The 13,494-nt window shown below is 33.6% G+C and overlaps 2 protein-coding genes and 1 pseudogene across 2 annotated transcripts; 1 reads left to right on the top strand and 2 right to left on the bottom strand.

Moving 5' to 3' along the window:
- Positions 1–847: 847 nt before the first annotated feature.
- Positions 848–3,876, bottom strand: LOC142532786 (heparanase-like protein 2). Its single transcript, XM_075639244.1, has 9 exons — positions 3,354–3,876; positions 3,226–3,262; positions 2,734–2,917; positions 2,484–2,632; positions 2,171–2,404; positions 1,907–2,096; positions 1,645–1,770; positions 1,462–1,561; positions 848–1,349 (listed from the first exon to the last, which is right to left on the bottom strand). The coding sequence occupies exons 1-9, from the start codon at positions 3,558–3,560 to the stop codon at positions 1,044–1,046; spliced, it is 1,533 nt and encodes a 510-aa protein (XP_075495359.1). The 5' UTR covers positions 3,561–3,876; the 3' UTR covers positions 848–1,043.
- A 3,008-nt stretch (positions 3,877–6,884) lies between these two features.
- LOC142533852 (pentatricopeptide repeat-containing protein At5g08305-like) lies at positions 6,885–8,778 on the top strand (annotated as a pseudogene).
- Positions 8,779–9,096: 318 nt separating this feature from the next.
- Positions 9,097–12,716, bottom strand: LOC142533629 (uncharacterized). The gene is made up of 11 exons (XM_075640456.1): positions 12,473–12,716; positions 11,672–11,825; positions 11,468–11,539; positions 11,137–11,208; positions 10,671–10,742; positions 10,424–10,567; positions 10,265–10,345; positions 10,085–10,156; positions 9,914–9,985; positions 9,493–9,564; positions 9,097–9,407 (listed from the first exon to the last, which is right to left on the bottom strand). The coding sequence occupies exons 1-11, from the start codon at positions 12,573–12,575 to the stop codon at positions 9,317–9,319; spliced, it is 1,005 nt and encodes a 334-aa protein (XP_075496571.1). The 5' UTR covers positions 12,576–12,716; the 3' UTR covers positions 9,097–9,316.
- Between the last annotated feature and the right edge of the window lie 778 nt (positions 12,717–13,494).

Here is a 13,494-nt window from a genome sequence, read left to right as displayed (position 1 = left end):
TAATCTTGGCTGAAGTTTAGGCCTTTCGGGTCGGATTCCAGGAACTTCTACTTTGCTTTTCATCTTGTTTAAAGATTTATCAGAAGCATAAGATTCCATTTTTCAATCTTCTGCCCCCGATTCTTCGAGCGATTTGACAGCGTATGCTGCTGCTGCTGCCGCTGCGGGATAATGAGCATCACTGAAATCATAATCCCAACTCATCTGTCTGGACAATTGTCTTCTTATCCAGCCTTGACTTCTTCTCCTCTTTGCATTAATTCGAAACATAGTAAAAATAAATTACCGAAACAATTTAATTCGAAATTTTAGAAGCGAATCTCATTTGCAACCCGAACCATATACCTCTAAGAGATCGGGGATGGATTCTTTTGTCTTCTTCCATGCTGCTACCCTCCTGTTTATCTTCTTGCCTTGTACTACCAAATCTTGCCCTGGAAAAATGGTATGCAATTATGGTAAGAAGGAATGGTTTTAAATCTTAGAACACTCCATGCAAAGGCGTACTTTGCTTCTTCTATTTTGCCACTCTTCAATTTTCTAAGCAGAGACAGATGGTTTTTCCATTTCTTCTGCATTGCCACTGTTAAAGAATCGAACTCACGTCTTTCCTTTTATTGGGAGAGGTTTTATGTTGGTGTCGGCTTACAATATTTAAATTTGGTAACTGATGATTATACACTAAATAAATTATATAATTTTTTGAACATAACATTTAAAACATAATTCTTATATATAAAATAAGCTAATTTGGTAACTGATTATTAATATAGTAATACTTTAGATTACTTTATGATTCACTTTATTTAATGTATAGGTTTATTTTATATAAGACTGTAACAAAAAATCTTCAAAATAATATATATTTGGTCATCTCCAAAAAATTATTACATGAAAAATTGAAAGAAAATAAAAAAGTCCAGAACGAGAAGCACATTTTTTCTTCCCCTCTGAAATTTTTACATTTTTTCCTTTTTTAAAAAATAAAATAAAATTCTTACACACACACATATATCTTTTTTGAAAAAACAGAGAATTGTTCTCTAAGCACAAGCTGGTGCTCTAAATCCTTTAACAATGACAACAGCTATCGAATTGGGTGCCAATATAACTGGAAATTTGGGGTCGGCAATCTTTGGATTCAACACAGGAATATCAAATGATCCTGTGAGCTTCAATGGAGTTCCATTCAGCAACAACACATCACTTAGGATATTTCCATCTTTTGGAGCCAAATGGTACTCTTCCCTTTGATTGTATTGTCCAGCGTACGAGTTCATGTCATTAGTTATCGAAACATCGAAGGTTGTTGAATTCGACATGTTTATCAAAAGCACAGATATTCCTGTCTGAATAAGGCATCATATTTTCAGTCTTTAAGAAAACTTCTTGTAAGTTGTACAAAAAGGAATAATCTGGAATTTTTTTTTTTTCACATTTCTTGTTTGTAATTTAACTCACTGTTTTCTTGGAGCAATGAGAGTAGACACGCAAGAACGGGGAGCCATTGTGAGAAGCAGCGAGTACGTTCTTTCCCATCAAACGACTCCATAAAAGCGCGCTATAAACGAAAATAAACTTATGCAATGATGACAAAAGTTACTTGAAAATAACAATTTGGAGAATTGTCGGATTGAAACTGACCCGTAATAATCTGGATTAGGGATGAATGAAGTCGTGTTCAATAGGCCATAGTTTCCTCCAATTAAGGTTTGTCTGCAGAAAACCTTGTGGTTGAATCTTGATGCCATTCCCAGTTGATCCAAATACCTGTTTTCAATAAAATCTTGTTCATAGGATCATCAAAACAATAAGAATTCTAGGCCATTAAGATTTCCTTACATCGTTATTTTTTTAACTGCTTGTAGAAATTTCTAGTATACAGAAAGAAAGAGATGTATTATACCAAAATCCATTAACAAATGTATGCGACACATCCTTGCCACCACTGTTGAAAGCCCCACCAGCTTCTCCAACCCATGCACTTGTCCATGGTCCGAATGAACTGATGCTGCTGGAAATATCGCTGTACGTTTGAGAGATACGATCGAGAAAATGCGGATCTTGAATCTTGTTGATTAGACTTGGATCATTACCTGGAGAAGATCGAATAAGTCCAAATGCACAAACACCGAGAAATGAGTGTAATGAGCCTTGATTTTGTACAGACCTGGTCCGAGATTGTAGATATGGTGTGTCAAACCATCAACTACATTCGGTCCCGAAGCTTTCAGGAATATGTCAAACCATTGCTTCTCGTAAAATCCAGCAGGGCCTAAAACTTTAGGTTCTGTGGTTGGATTAGGGTACAAAATCTTGATTAGTTTTTTGAGTGCAATCATATCTTTGCCATATTGTTCTGCATCTATTCGTCCAGCAACCCCACTTCCACATAGCTCATTTCCTATAAAATAAAATAAAAAATAAATCTATGAGGTGATACCTCTATTTGCAAGAAAATTATGAACTTCACATAGTTTTACCAAGTTCATACGAATCAATCTTGTATCCTTTATAGGCAGTGTACTTCATGAAATCGTAGGCGTTTCTCCAGTTCCAACCGCCGCTGTAAAGAGAGCCATTGGTTTTCTTCTTTCCAATGAGGGCATTCAAGCCAAATGTAATCTTAGCCCTGCAAGAATACCATTATTTTCCTCTCAAGTACATCGGTTTGTTCTTACAAATGAGAGGAATAGAACCAAGATTTTGATATTTCGAAGTCTGGTTACATACCCGGTTTCGCTGAATAATTTGTTCATGAGATCCCATCTATCCAATTGAAGACAACCTATTGAAAATCCAAACAATCCATTCTCGCTTCTTCTGAAATGCGGGCATTTTTCGGAGAAAGTTCCGATTTTGTACAGAACCTGATCTTGCAGCGAACCTCCAATTCTGATCCGAAGAGGGTTGAATGCTGATTCCCCAGTCACAGCAAATCGAATTTCAGTAACGTAAAATCGTGAAATATATTGGTCCTCCAAATGAAAACAGTGCATAAAAGTGAAAAAAAAAAACCCAGTTACTGATATCAGACCATGTTGGATCAGCAGGCTCGAACAAGTTCAAAATTTATGCATTACTTTTGTCATAATTTACATTTCACACCACATTTCAGGGTAACTGAGACTCATAATATGAATGATAGATACCAAGAAGTACATAATGTATCTCAACAATTATTTTAACAACAAATTAGCAGTAGGCCACGTCCCAAATACTAACCTTTGATGGCATTTGCCAGAATCTTGCTATTCAAATCCTGGGGAAAAAAAAGAAAAGAACACAATCACGACCACAATTTCTTCTGTATTTCACAATAAATTGGAATCTAAATTTCAAGAAAGCAGTACCAAATTGAGAATGCCCGCTTTTCCCCATGGGCACTGGTTGTAGTTACATTTACTTTCCGGCCACCAATCCAGTGTTGCACATATGAAGTTATCATCTGTCTCGGCTATGGAGCTTACTCCCTTCACTGTTAACTCCACTTTTTCCGCACACGAAACACAAATCAATAATAAAAAAATACAGCAAATAAAACCACCCTTCAATTCCATTTTCAGAAAGTTTAGATCTTTGGGCCAATCTGTGGAGATAAAATTGATTTGTTTCACTGATCCAAATCTTTTAGTCCATCCCTCTTATATTCGAATGACTGTTCAATACTTGACATTGGTATTGTTTACTAAAGCAGCTAGAATAAAACAGAGAACCCTTTCGACAAAGAATAAAATAAACACAACAGTCAATATAATTTGACAGTTGGTTGAATTGAAGATCACTTGTTTGGTGGTTGGATGAGTAGCATAAAAGATCAAAATTGAAAATGATGGTGGTTGGATATGAAATAAATGGAGTAGTGTATCCACTCTGTAGACTGTATGCCCCATGGTCCCAAATCCACCAGACTTTTTCTTCATGTATCGGTTTGGATGTCCCCCTCCCCCTTCGAGAAAATGGCATGTATGTATGTGTATATGCTTACACATGTCTGTAAACTAACATACTTCTATACTAATATTTCACGTATACTATGCACAAAAAATTATTTTATGTGATGCTGATTAAAATTAGTAAGTTTATAATATAATGAATATATTTAAACTTTAAATATTATTATACAAAATTATTATATAAAAAAAATATCAATGTTATTTAAGATAACACTCAAAATAAAGAGAACGATCTTCTGTCATTAAATTGACTTCTTTATTTTTGCTGAGTAAAACTATTACTAATAAAAAAATAGAAAAATATTTTAAAAAATCTTATATTATTTTGTTTATAAAATTTTTTAAAAATAAATAAATAAATATTTTCAAAAAATCAAATTTTTTGTCATTTATTAAAATAATATTTTTTGCTTAAAAATTTTAATTATTTTTGAGGGAATCTTAAAAAATATTTATATTAAAATTCTAATTAATAATAATAATAATAATAATAATAATCTACAAACAATCTATATACCAAAAATTCACGAAATTATTTTAAAAAAATTGAAAATATAATATTATATAAAAAAATATTTTTTTTAATATGACAAAGATTGGTGAAATATATAAAAATAACACAAAATTGAAAAACACAACCGAAATGAAAATCAATACAGATACTTGCATTTTATATTTTCAAAAAACATCAAATTTAAAATTTTTAAAAAAAAATGAAAAAAAATATTTACATTTAATTACATATTTATTTTCTATTTTTAAAATATTTATAGTGTTATATGAATATAATAATACTGATAAATATTTTATTTTATAACATATTTTTTTTATGAAAACATCCGCCCAATGCTATCAGTTATCGGTTAAATGTCTTTAAATCTTATTTAAAGAAAATAATTAAATTTTTTATTTAAAAAACATATAAGTGTTAAATTTTTCCATGAATTAGAGAATATTACTAAAAACCCATAGTATCCAATGTTACATCTGTATGTTCAATTTTCATGGCCATTTATGATTTTCTGATTTTTACTTAATTAAGATAAGATTAAGATGACTTAAACCTACATATCTTTATCATATTAAATTTGATTGTTTATTCTTCATGTTCAATAATTAGCATCTATAGTTCATTTATTAGCATCTATGACATAGGAAAAATGGGAAAAGTAGTCCTAGGTGATAAGATCGATTGAGAGATAATCAATGACTAATAATAGTTTGGTTCTTGAATTAACATTGATGAATTAAATCGAGTTTGGTTTTTAACCAAGCAGAAGACACTCAACATAATTTTCTGTAAAAACCGAATTAAATTTTTTGATAAATCATTTAAAATATATGCAAATTGAATTTATAAAAATGTTTTTGGTTGACGTATTTTATCAAACAATTGGTATGCAATATTTTTGTATTTGGAAGTCAGATAAAATACTTCAACAATGCATCTTACAAACGGTAGCAATAATTAAATGCGATAAATAAATAGCCACAAATTTGTTTATGGATGTTTAGATATTTGCAACTCCTACATCACCTCTTTTTCTCCTTGAGAAGGACTTACTAGAAAACTTTAATTTATGCAACTCCTTGTACAAATTCATTTCAACTTAGGACTTATTTCTTGTCTAATTGAAACTTCTAATACACTCTCGATTATAGGCCGCAACATCATAATCCATAAAATGTTAAAAGTCTCTTATGCCAAGACCACACACACAATCTTTAAATGTTTTTGTGTGAAGACTAATCAACTAAATTTTGAGGCTCAACTTTCAAGTATATGTGTGAATGATTGTGTGTGAGGATTCAATCCATTGCAGTATGTGTCTTGCAATGTATTCTCATACTGGGCTTTTTATTCTTGTTCTAGCTAATTTCTTCATGAGCTACTCATGCTTTGAATCCCCTTCCAAATCTTGTATTTGATCTTCAAGATATTGTATTTGTATACTTCAAAAATGATATATACGTTAGACACGAGAATATGACTGTTTGGAAAGTTTCTATAATGTTTTCGATATTGAAACGTTCATTTCCGCCTTGCTAGCCACTTTTTCCGAGCCTAACTGATTTTGGGGTCTGTTTCCAGTTGGGCTCGTCAGCTAGACTGATCATTCAGTTATGCTCGTTTGTTAGACTGAACCAAACTGATGAGGTCTGCTGATTTAAGCATGCGCATAACTAGTATTTTCGTTGTCATTTATCGGATCTTACACTCCGATTCAGACTTTAACTTATGAAGATGATTTGTAGATCGTTGTCTTAGCTTCGTAACGCATACTGAATCGTTTGGATAACCGAGCTGATCAGACTTACCAAAATACCGCAACTGCTCATATCCAACTGATACTTGCTGATCAGCCAAACTGAGCCGTACTGTCAATAGTTTGCATAGATAACATCCGATTTAGCCCAACTAACGTGAAATAAAAATTGTTTCAAATTGATTTTTTTGGTCATTCATTTTGGAAGTTGGTCATTTGCATCATCGAGTTGGGAGATATCATCGAAACACTGCAGCTCATCAGATTTTCACTTTGATTAAATTCGAGTTTCAGCTTCCATCTTGAGTTAACAATTTCACACTTAAAAGTAAATATATTAAAAACACAATAACAAATTTTGTTATCATCAAAATCAAGATAGTTGAAGTTTCTAAACCAAGAATAAGGGTCAATAAAAGTGCCAAAAAAATCATTAAGAAATGTTAAAGCCGACTAGCCGAGCTACTACTGAATATATCTTTGATGGTAGAGATTTAATCGAACAATATTTTAAAATATTAAGAAGTAATTTTGTATATTAGCTATTTTCAAATATTGTAGGATGTAACGCCGTTACCTCAGCACAATATTTATTGTTTGGCCGTTTTTGAATCTCCTCGTCTGATGTCATGAACGTGGGGGAACTTTGTAATGAAAGCAAATGACAAGCAGATGTCTTAATCTATTGGGAAAATGTCGGAGCATAAAACAATCAATGCAGGCTTATGCACTTGTAATCACATGTGGGCTCGGGAGCAATACCTTTGCTCTGAGCAGAATCTTGGCATTTTGCTCGGACCCTTTTCATGGCAGCACATTTTATGGCCGAAAAATCTTTGAGCGAATTGAAAACCCCACAATTTGCATATGTAACACAATTATTAAAGCTTTTTTTTTTTTTGTTCAAAGATAAGAACGTCGAGGCTTCGGAGGTTTATAGTCATTTTGAGATATGGGATGTGCCCTGATGATGACGCATTCCCTAATTTGGAAACTTGTGCAAACATGAAAAATTTGAATCTTGGAGGGTTCATGATTGGACATGTAAGAAAGCTGGGTCTTTCGTTTATTAAATTTCTGGGCAACACTCTGATTGCTATGTATTCTGCTTTTGATGATATGGAAGCTGCGAAATGTGTGTTTGATGAAATTTCTTGCCATTGTGTCGTGTCTTGGACTGTGTTGATTTCTGGGTCTTGTAAAAAAGGCGATGTTATTCAGCAAGATTGATTTTTGATGAAGCCCAAGTGAAGGATATTGGAATTATATCAGGGTATGTGCAAAACAATTGTTTTAAAGAAGGTTTGAAACTTTTTAGGTTGATGCAGATTGATGGCAATGATCCAGATGAGACAGTTTTTGTTAGCATTCTTTGTTTGTTTATTTGTTTTTTTTAATGAAATTAATTTTATTAAATTAGGTAAAAAGAATAGTACAAGTACAACTACACTGGGTATCCCTAGATTAAAACAAGGACATAGTTCTTAACGTCGTATTACATACTACACGTCATCTATGACATATATCGTTCTCGGAATACAACGATAAATTAAAATCTTGATATTCTTAACTAAGAGCGTCAACATCCGGCTTTTCGTTTTCCAAAATTGCCCTATTCCTCGTGGTTCAAATATGGTATATCGTAGCTGCAAGTGGCATACATCACATTCTTGTTAATCGTTGAGTTGCCTCGGTAAACACCTCGAAAGGCTTTGACCTTGAAAGGCTTTGAGGACAGCCGTTGTCGATCCCATACCTTTCTTCATGCCCAACCAATCTCGAACACCATCACATATCTTCTTCGAAAACCTGCACCTGAAGTAAATGTGGTCGTTAGACTCTTGTGCATCACTACACAGCATACGTGAATTATCCAGAACAAATCCAAGTATATCCCGAGTAAGAAATTTAGCATGTTCAAAGAGCCAAAGCGCAAACCAGTGCTTAGGTAGGATGAAGGACTTTGATATCAGAGGTTTCCATGGCCATCTTCCCTCTTGTGAACAAAGAAAACATACGCATGCTTAAGACCCGCAGTGCTTTGTGCTTCTGCTCATTTGGGCTGTCTAGAAATTGGATTTTGGATCCACAGACACGTCGAAAGAGACAAAAAAATCTTAATTATCGTGAAATTAGGTACCACACTCATTGATATGTATGCAAAATGCAGGTGGTCTTAATTTGTTGAATATCAAGTGTAATGTGTACAATATTGAGCCCAAGAGTGAGAACCACGGATGTATAGTTGACATTCTATGTCGTTCGGGGCATATGGAAAAAGCTTATAAAATGGTTCAAAGGGTGCCCATTTCAGGTTCTGCAACTGAAGAAGCTATAGCTTGGAGGGCATTCCTCAGTGCTTGCTGTAGTCATAGGCATGTCGATTTGGCAAAGGCTGCCGCTGAGAGAGTTGTGAAATTAGAACGCCATAGGTGGAGCCTATGTGTTACTGTCAATGCGTACTCAGGTTGAGATTAACGGTATTGTTCATGAATTTGTTGCGGGAGAGGGGACACATCCCAAAATGGATGGGGTACCCAATATTCTAGAGGTGATTAAAGGGGAATTTAATTTATTGCAGTGGAATCCTAGTACAATACATGTACAGTATGACTTCACATGATTTCCACAATTTGGTGTTTCATTCTTGTAAGGATGCCAATTTTTGAAGGGTGTTTCTTGCAAATATATAATATAATTGATTGTAATGATGTGTTAGCTTTACATTGAAGTGGGATGTCCAAATCAACTCATTTTAATCGATACGAGATAAAACAATTTGAGGATGGATAGGATTAAATTTCAAAGAGGACAGACGAGGAGAGATTTTGGTAGATGACCTAAATAGTGTGTGATTGAGTCTGGATGATGTATGAAACAAAACCTTGGAAAACTTCAGAAAACTGAAACTAACTGAATAGAATGCTAAATGTACACTTCAAACAACATAGCAGAACCCAAAACTTCATTTTTTTCTCACTATAAGCTACATTTTACAGAACTCTACTGTCACCAAATATTAGAAAGGTAATCTGTATAAAACATTAATAATCATGAGAAAAACTAGAAGAAAACATTAATTTATCCATTTGCCTAGAATAGGAACTCCGAATCAGAAAGTTCCAGGACTTTGTGGTCGCCAATAGGTTTCACACCAGGTCGGAATGAATTTCCTTCAATGTACCTGCAACATAAATCAAACGATATATCGAGATATAAATCTGCAAACAAGCTGCTTTATAAAGCATATTTTGACGTGCAGGACTCACATCTCCTTTAAAAATGGGTGCTTGTAGAAGGCATCAGGAATCCTCCCGGAAAATTGATTGTGATCCAAGTACCTGAATCCGAGAAATAGCTTCAGATATGGAAAATTCAAAAAGTTTTCAGCTAGTCATGATACATTTCAAGTTAGTCTTAGTTACAGTGCAGGAAAAACACGGATATACATGAGAGAGAAGGTGACTACAAGCAAAATAAAAAGCACAAAATGCACAAAGTTTGTCTCCGCCTGTCCTGTTATACACACATTACCAAACAAGACCATCCATCCAAGTGGGAGCAATATTTTCTGAAGAACAGCTAAATTTTTTATTTAAAAAAGTCAGTTTAAAAGCAAACAAGAGACAATCCCCCTTTCAAACCAAATAGAGATCAATAGATGCAAAGATTATGACAAAGCACACTTACAAGTAAGTCAAACGAGGAATATGAGCTGGCCCAAATGGAATAACACCGGACATTTTGTTATGTGATAGGTAACTGTGGTGACAAGAGAGTTAACTTAGCAAATTAAGACGGGTAAATGAAAAATAAATTATAATACCCATAAAAATTCCATCAACAGATGAACAAACTTACAGAATCTCCAAGTTCGTCAAATTTGCAAGCTGTGATGGAATGCCCCCAGTAAGGTAATTGTTATTAAGATAACTATAACATCAAAGCATATCGGTATCATTAAAGACAGCATAGATAATTGACATTAGCAAAATCAATGTAAATAGTCTAACAAAATAGTGTTAAATTAGCAAAGCATACAGATTACGAAGTGCCGGGAAGCATCCTTCTATACGAATAAGTTCTCTAATGGTCCCAATCAAATGGTTGTTGCCAACATCCCTAGAAATAATAAAAAGGATATTAGGTAAACAGAAAACAACAAATAACACACTCTAGGTCATTATTAGGTAATATTACAGGTGGCGTAGTTTCGGCAAAGTTCCCAATTCAGGTGGAATTCTTCCAATCAAACGATTCTCATGTAGAAGAAGATAACGGAGCTCAGGAAGATTTGCAAGTTCTTTAGGGATTTCACCTTTGAAATTATTAAAACTCAAATAGCTGCACACAATTCATACATTAGTCTTTTAAACGCGCAAAAGAAAGCTTCATGCGAAAGTAGTTCCCACGTATTTGAACTGTCTAAAATATATATATCACTCACAGATGCGTTAGCTGCTTTAGTTCACCAATTTCAGGAGGAATAGCATCTTGAAATTTATTCCACCTCAAATTCCTTGTGAAAATAGGATAAACCACAAAAGAAAAACAAGTTAAGTCAGGAATGAGACAAAACCATTTTACTCATAAAAAAGAAAAAGATGAGAAGACTCAATTTAGAGGGCAATTTTTTTGAACCCTTTACAAAAGGAAAGAAGAAATGGTGTAAAAAAACAAGTGAGCAAAGCCAAAATCCATATCAGTACACAAGTAAAATAAGCATGATTTATATCACTTAAAGAGAGTTGCCATAATTTTGATATGTACATCTCAACAAGAGATTCTCTTGCACGTATCTTAAATTTCACACGCCTACACATTTGCATATTTTAAATCTATGCACCAGACAAAATGTGCTATCCGGCCAAACAAACATAGAGCTTATTGAATTAGAAAGTAAAAGAATTTACAGGATCTTGAGATGCTTCAACCGCCCAATTTGTGATGGTATAGACCCAGTCAGTTTGTTGTTATGTAGATCCCTGACACAAGCATTGCAGATTCAGAATGCAAAGGGGTGAAAAATAGAAAATCCAAAGTAAACGCAATTCTAAATTTCTTGTAATATTGTGATGCCTTTAGAAGTCCATTATTTAGTTCAGTTTATGATAAGTTAGATCAGTTTCCATTAAATCATTGAAAATGGTTTTCCTACTCAAATACAATCCATTCAAAGCCAAAAATAAGTAAACTCAAAATCTCAGTTTCAATCAAAGAGAGGGAGAAAATGGAGTATCATACAGCCTTGTAAGATCCACGAGATTCGTAACTGCAATTGGAAATGGACCAACCAGGGAAACAGCATAAACTTCCCTGCCAAGCGGAAATTGAGAGAATGCCACATGAGATAGTAAAATTAAACAATAAACGAAATAACTTTACCATTTGAAAGCTAATGTGAAATAACATGTACTTCAGAAAACAGTATAGAGACCATAAACTCACAATTCAGTAACAACTCTGTAGTCACTCCCACTAACAATGGAACATGTGACACCAGACCATGGAGGCAAATCACCATCTCCACAAGGGTCATCACCAACCCAAGCATAAACTACCCTCCAACCAAGTGATGCTTTTATTTCATTCAATGCCTTCACTGCGATCCATAAACATTAGATTAGAAAACACACACATTGACCAGCATACGCATTCAGTTACACCGCACAACGCGCATTCTGTTACACCGCACCACGCATTCTTCTTCAATTTCATTGAGAAAAACACAGACTCCATCATGCAGATAATTTACATTTTTCATGAAGATGATGAAGATGAAAAATAATCAACAGGATTGAGACTCAGTCGCTAGGAGGCCTCAAATATGTTCTCCTCAGACGGGAAGAGAAAATATCCAATTGAATTGTCCTAAAATGAATACTGGAATCTATGCTTCAAGATTTGAACTCAAAAACGGCCATCAAGTAACCAACAGTAGAGTAAAATAGTCATTTACTCGTAACCTACACTTCTAGAATTCGATCTACTGAAACTGTTCTCAACACAAATGAATTGAATTTCCACGTATTCGACTCAATCAACAACTCAAATCCAGGGTGCTCCTTGAATCAAAATTACATCCTTAACAGCAGAATTATCAATACAAACAGTAAACCTCTAAAAATCACTTCAAATAAACCAAAGCCCAGAAAAATAACTAAAGAACCAGTCACAATCAACATCCATTTCATCACCGATCAGCTCCATTAATTGCATAATTTAAAAAACACCGGATCTGGAGCTAACCATCTCGCTTGAGGGTTTTGCAGTGAGCGACGCTGTTCAGGAACAAAAGTAAAATGATAACTAGATGCCACGCGGTAAAAATCAAACGAAGATGAATCGCCATTTTTGGCAAGCTTTTGCTGCAACGATCCAAGTTACCGACAATAATACATCACAGAGCTGGGAGTGAGAGACGATCAGAATGAGATCCCAGATTCCGCTGTGAAAAGACTCTTTCCATTTTTTCATTAGTTAATTTATATTCTGTTATATTAAGGGCAAATTGCATTTAAAATCAATCGTTTTATATGTTATATTATTAATTCAATTAAAATAGAGTTAAGTTTTTTGTGAGACAGTGTTACGAATTTTTATCTATGAGATAGGTCAATTCTACCGACATTCACAATAAAAAGTAATACTCTTAGCATAAAATGTAATATTTTTTCATGGATGGTCCAAATAAGAGATATGTATCACAAAATACGACACGTAAGACCGTCTCACACAAGTTTTTGTAATTAAAATATTATTTTAAATATATTATATATTAGTTTCTTGTTTCTAACACTTACCATAAAATTCTTTTACATAATACCTATTACAAGATTTATATTTTTAAAATTATATCAGAGTAGTTTATCTCATTTAAAATAATAATAATGACAATTAAAAAATTTAATATTAAAGTCTCAAAAGTATACTTAGAACATGCATTTTCTTTTTTCTAAATATAATTAACTCCGTCCCAATTATACATGTTTTTTTTCTTTTCCAGTTTTCCCAAATATATAGCTTGCCTTTTACTATTAGTAACATTTTTCTTGTTTTTACTTATATATCACATTAATTAAGCATTGAAAGACATGCCACTATTTTGAATAAATTAAATAAGGATAAAATGAGTATTTGTCATATTTTTAGTCGTCTTTCATCAAATACGCTCACGTGATATCGAAAATTGATGATCTTAAAATCATAAATTGATGACGTGTCTTCGTAAATTGCATCATGACATGTCTAATGTTACGCCAGGTAAAAAC

This window comes from Primulina tabacum, chromosome 18, assembly GCF_025594145.1.
Source record: "Primulina tabacum isolate GXHZ01 chromosome 18, ASM2559414v2, whole genome shotgun sequence".
NCBI classification, from domain to species: Eukaryota; Viridiplantae; Streptophyta; class Magnoliopsida; order Lamiales; family Gesneriaceae; genus Primulina; species Primulina tabacum.
The sequence above is the reverse complement of the archived record's forward strand: the minus strand, read 5'-3'. Positions and strand labels throughout refer to the sequence as shown.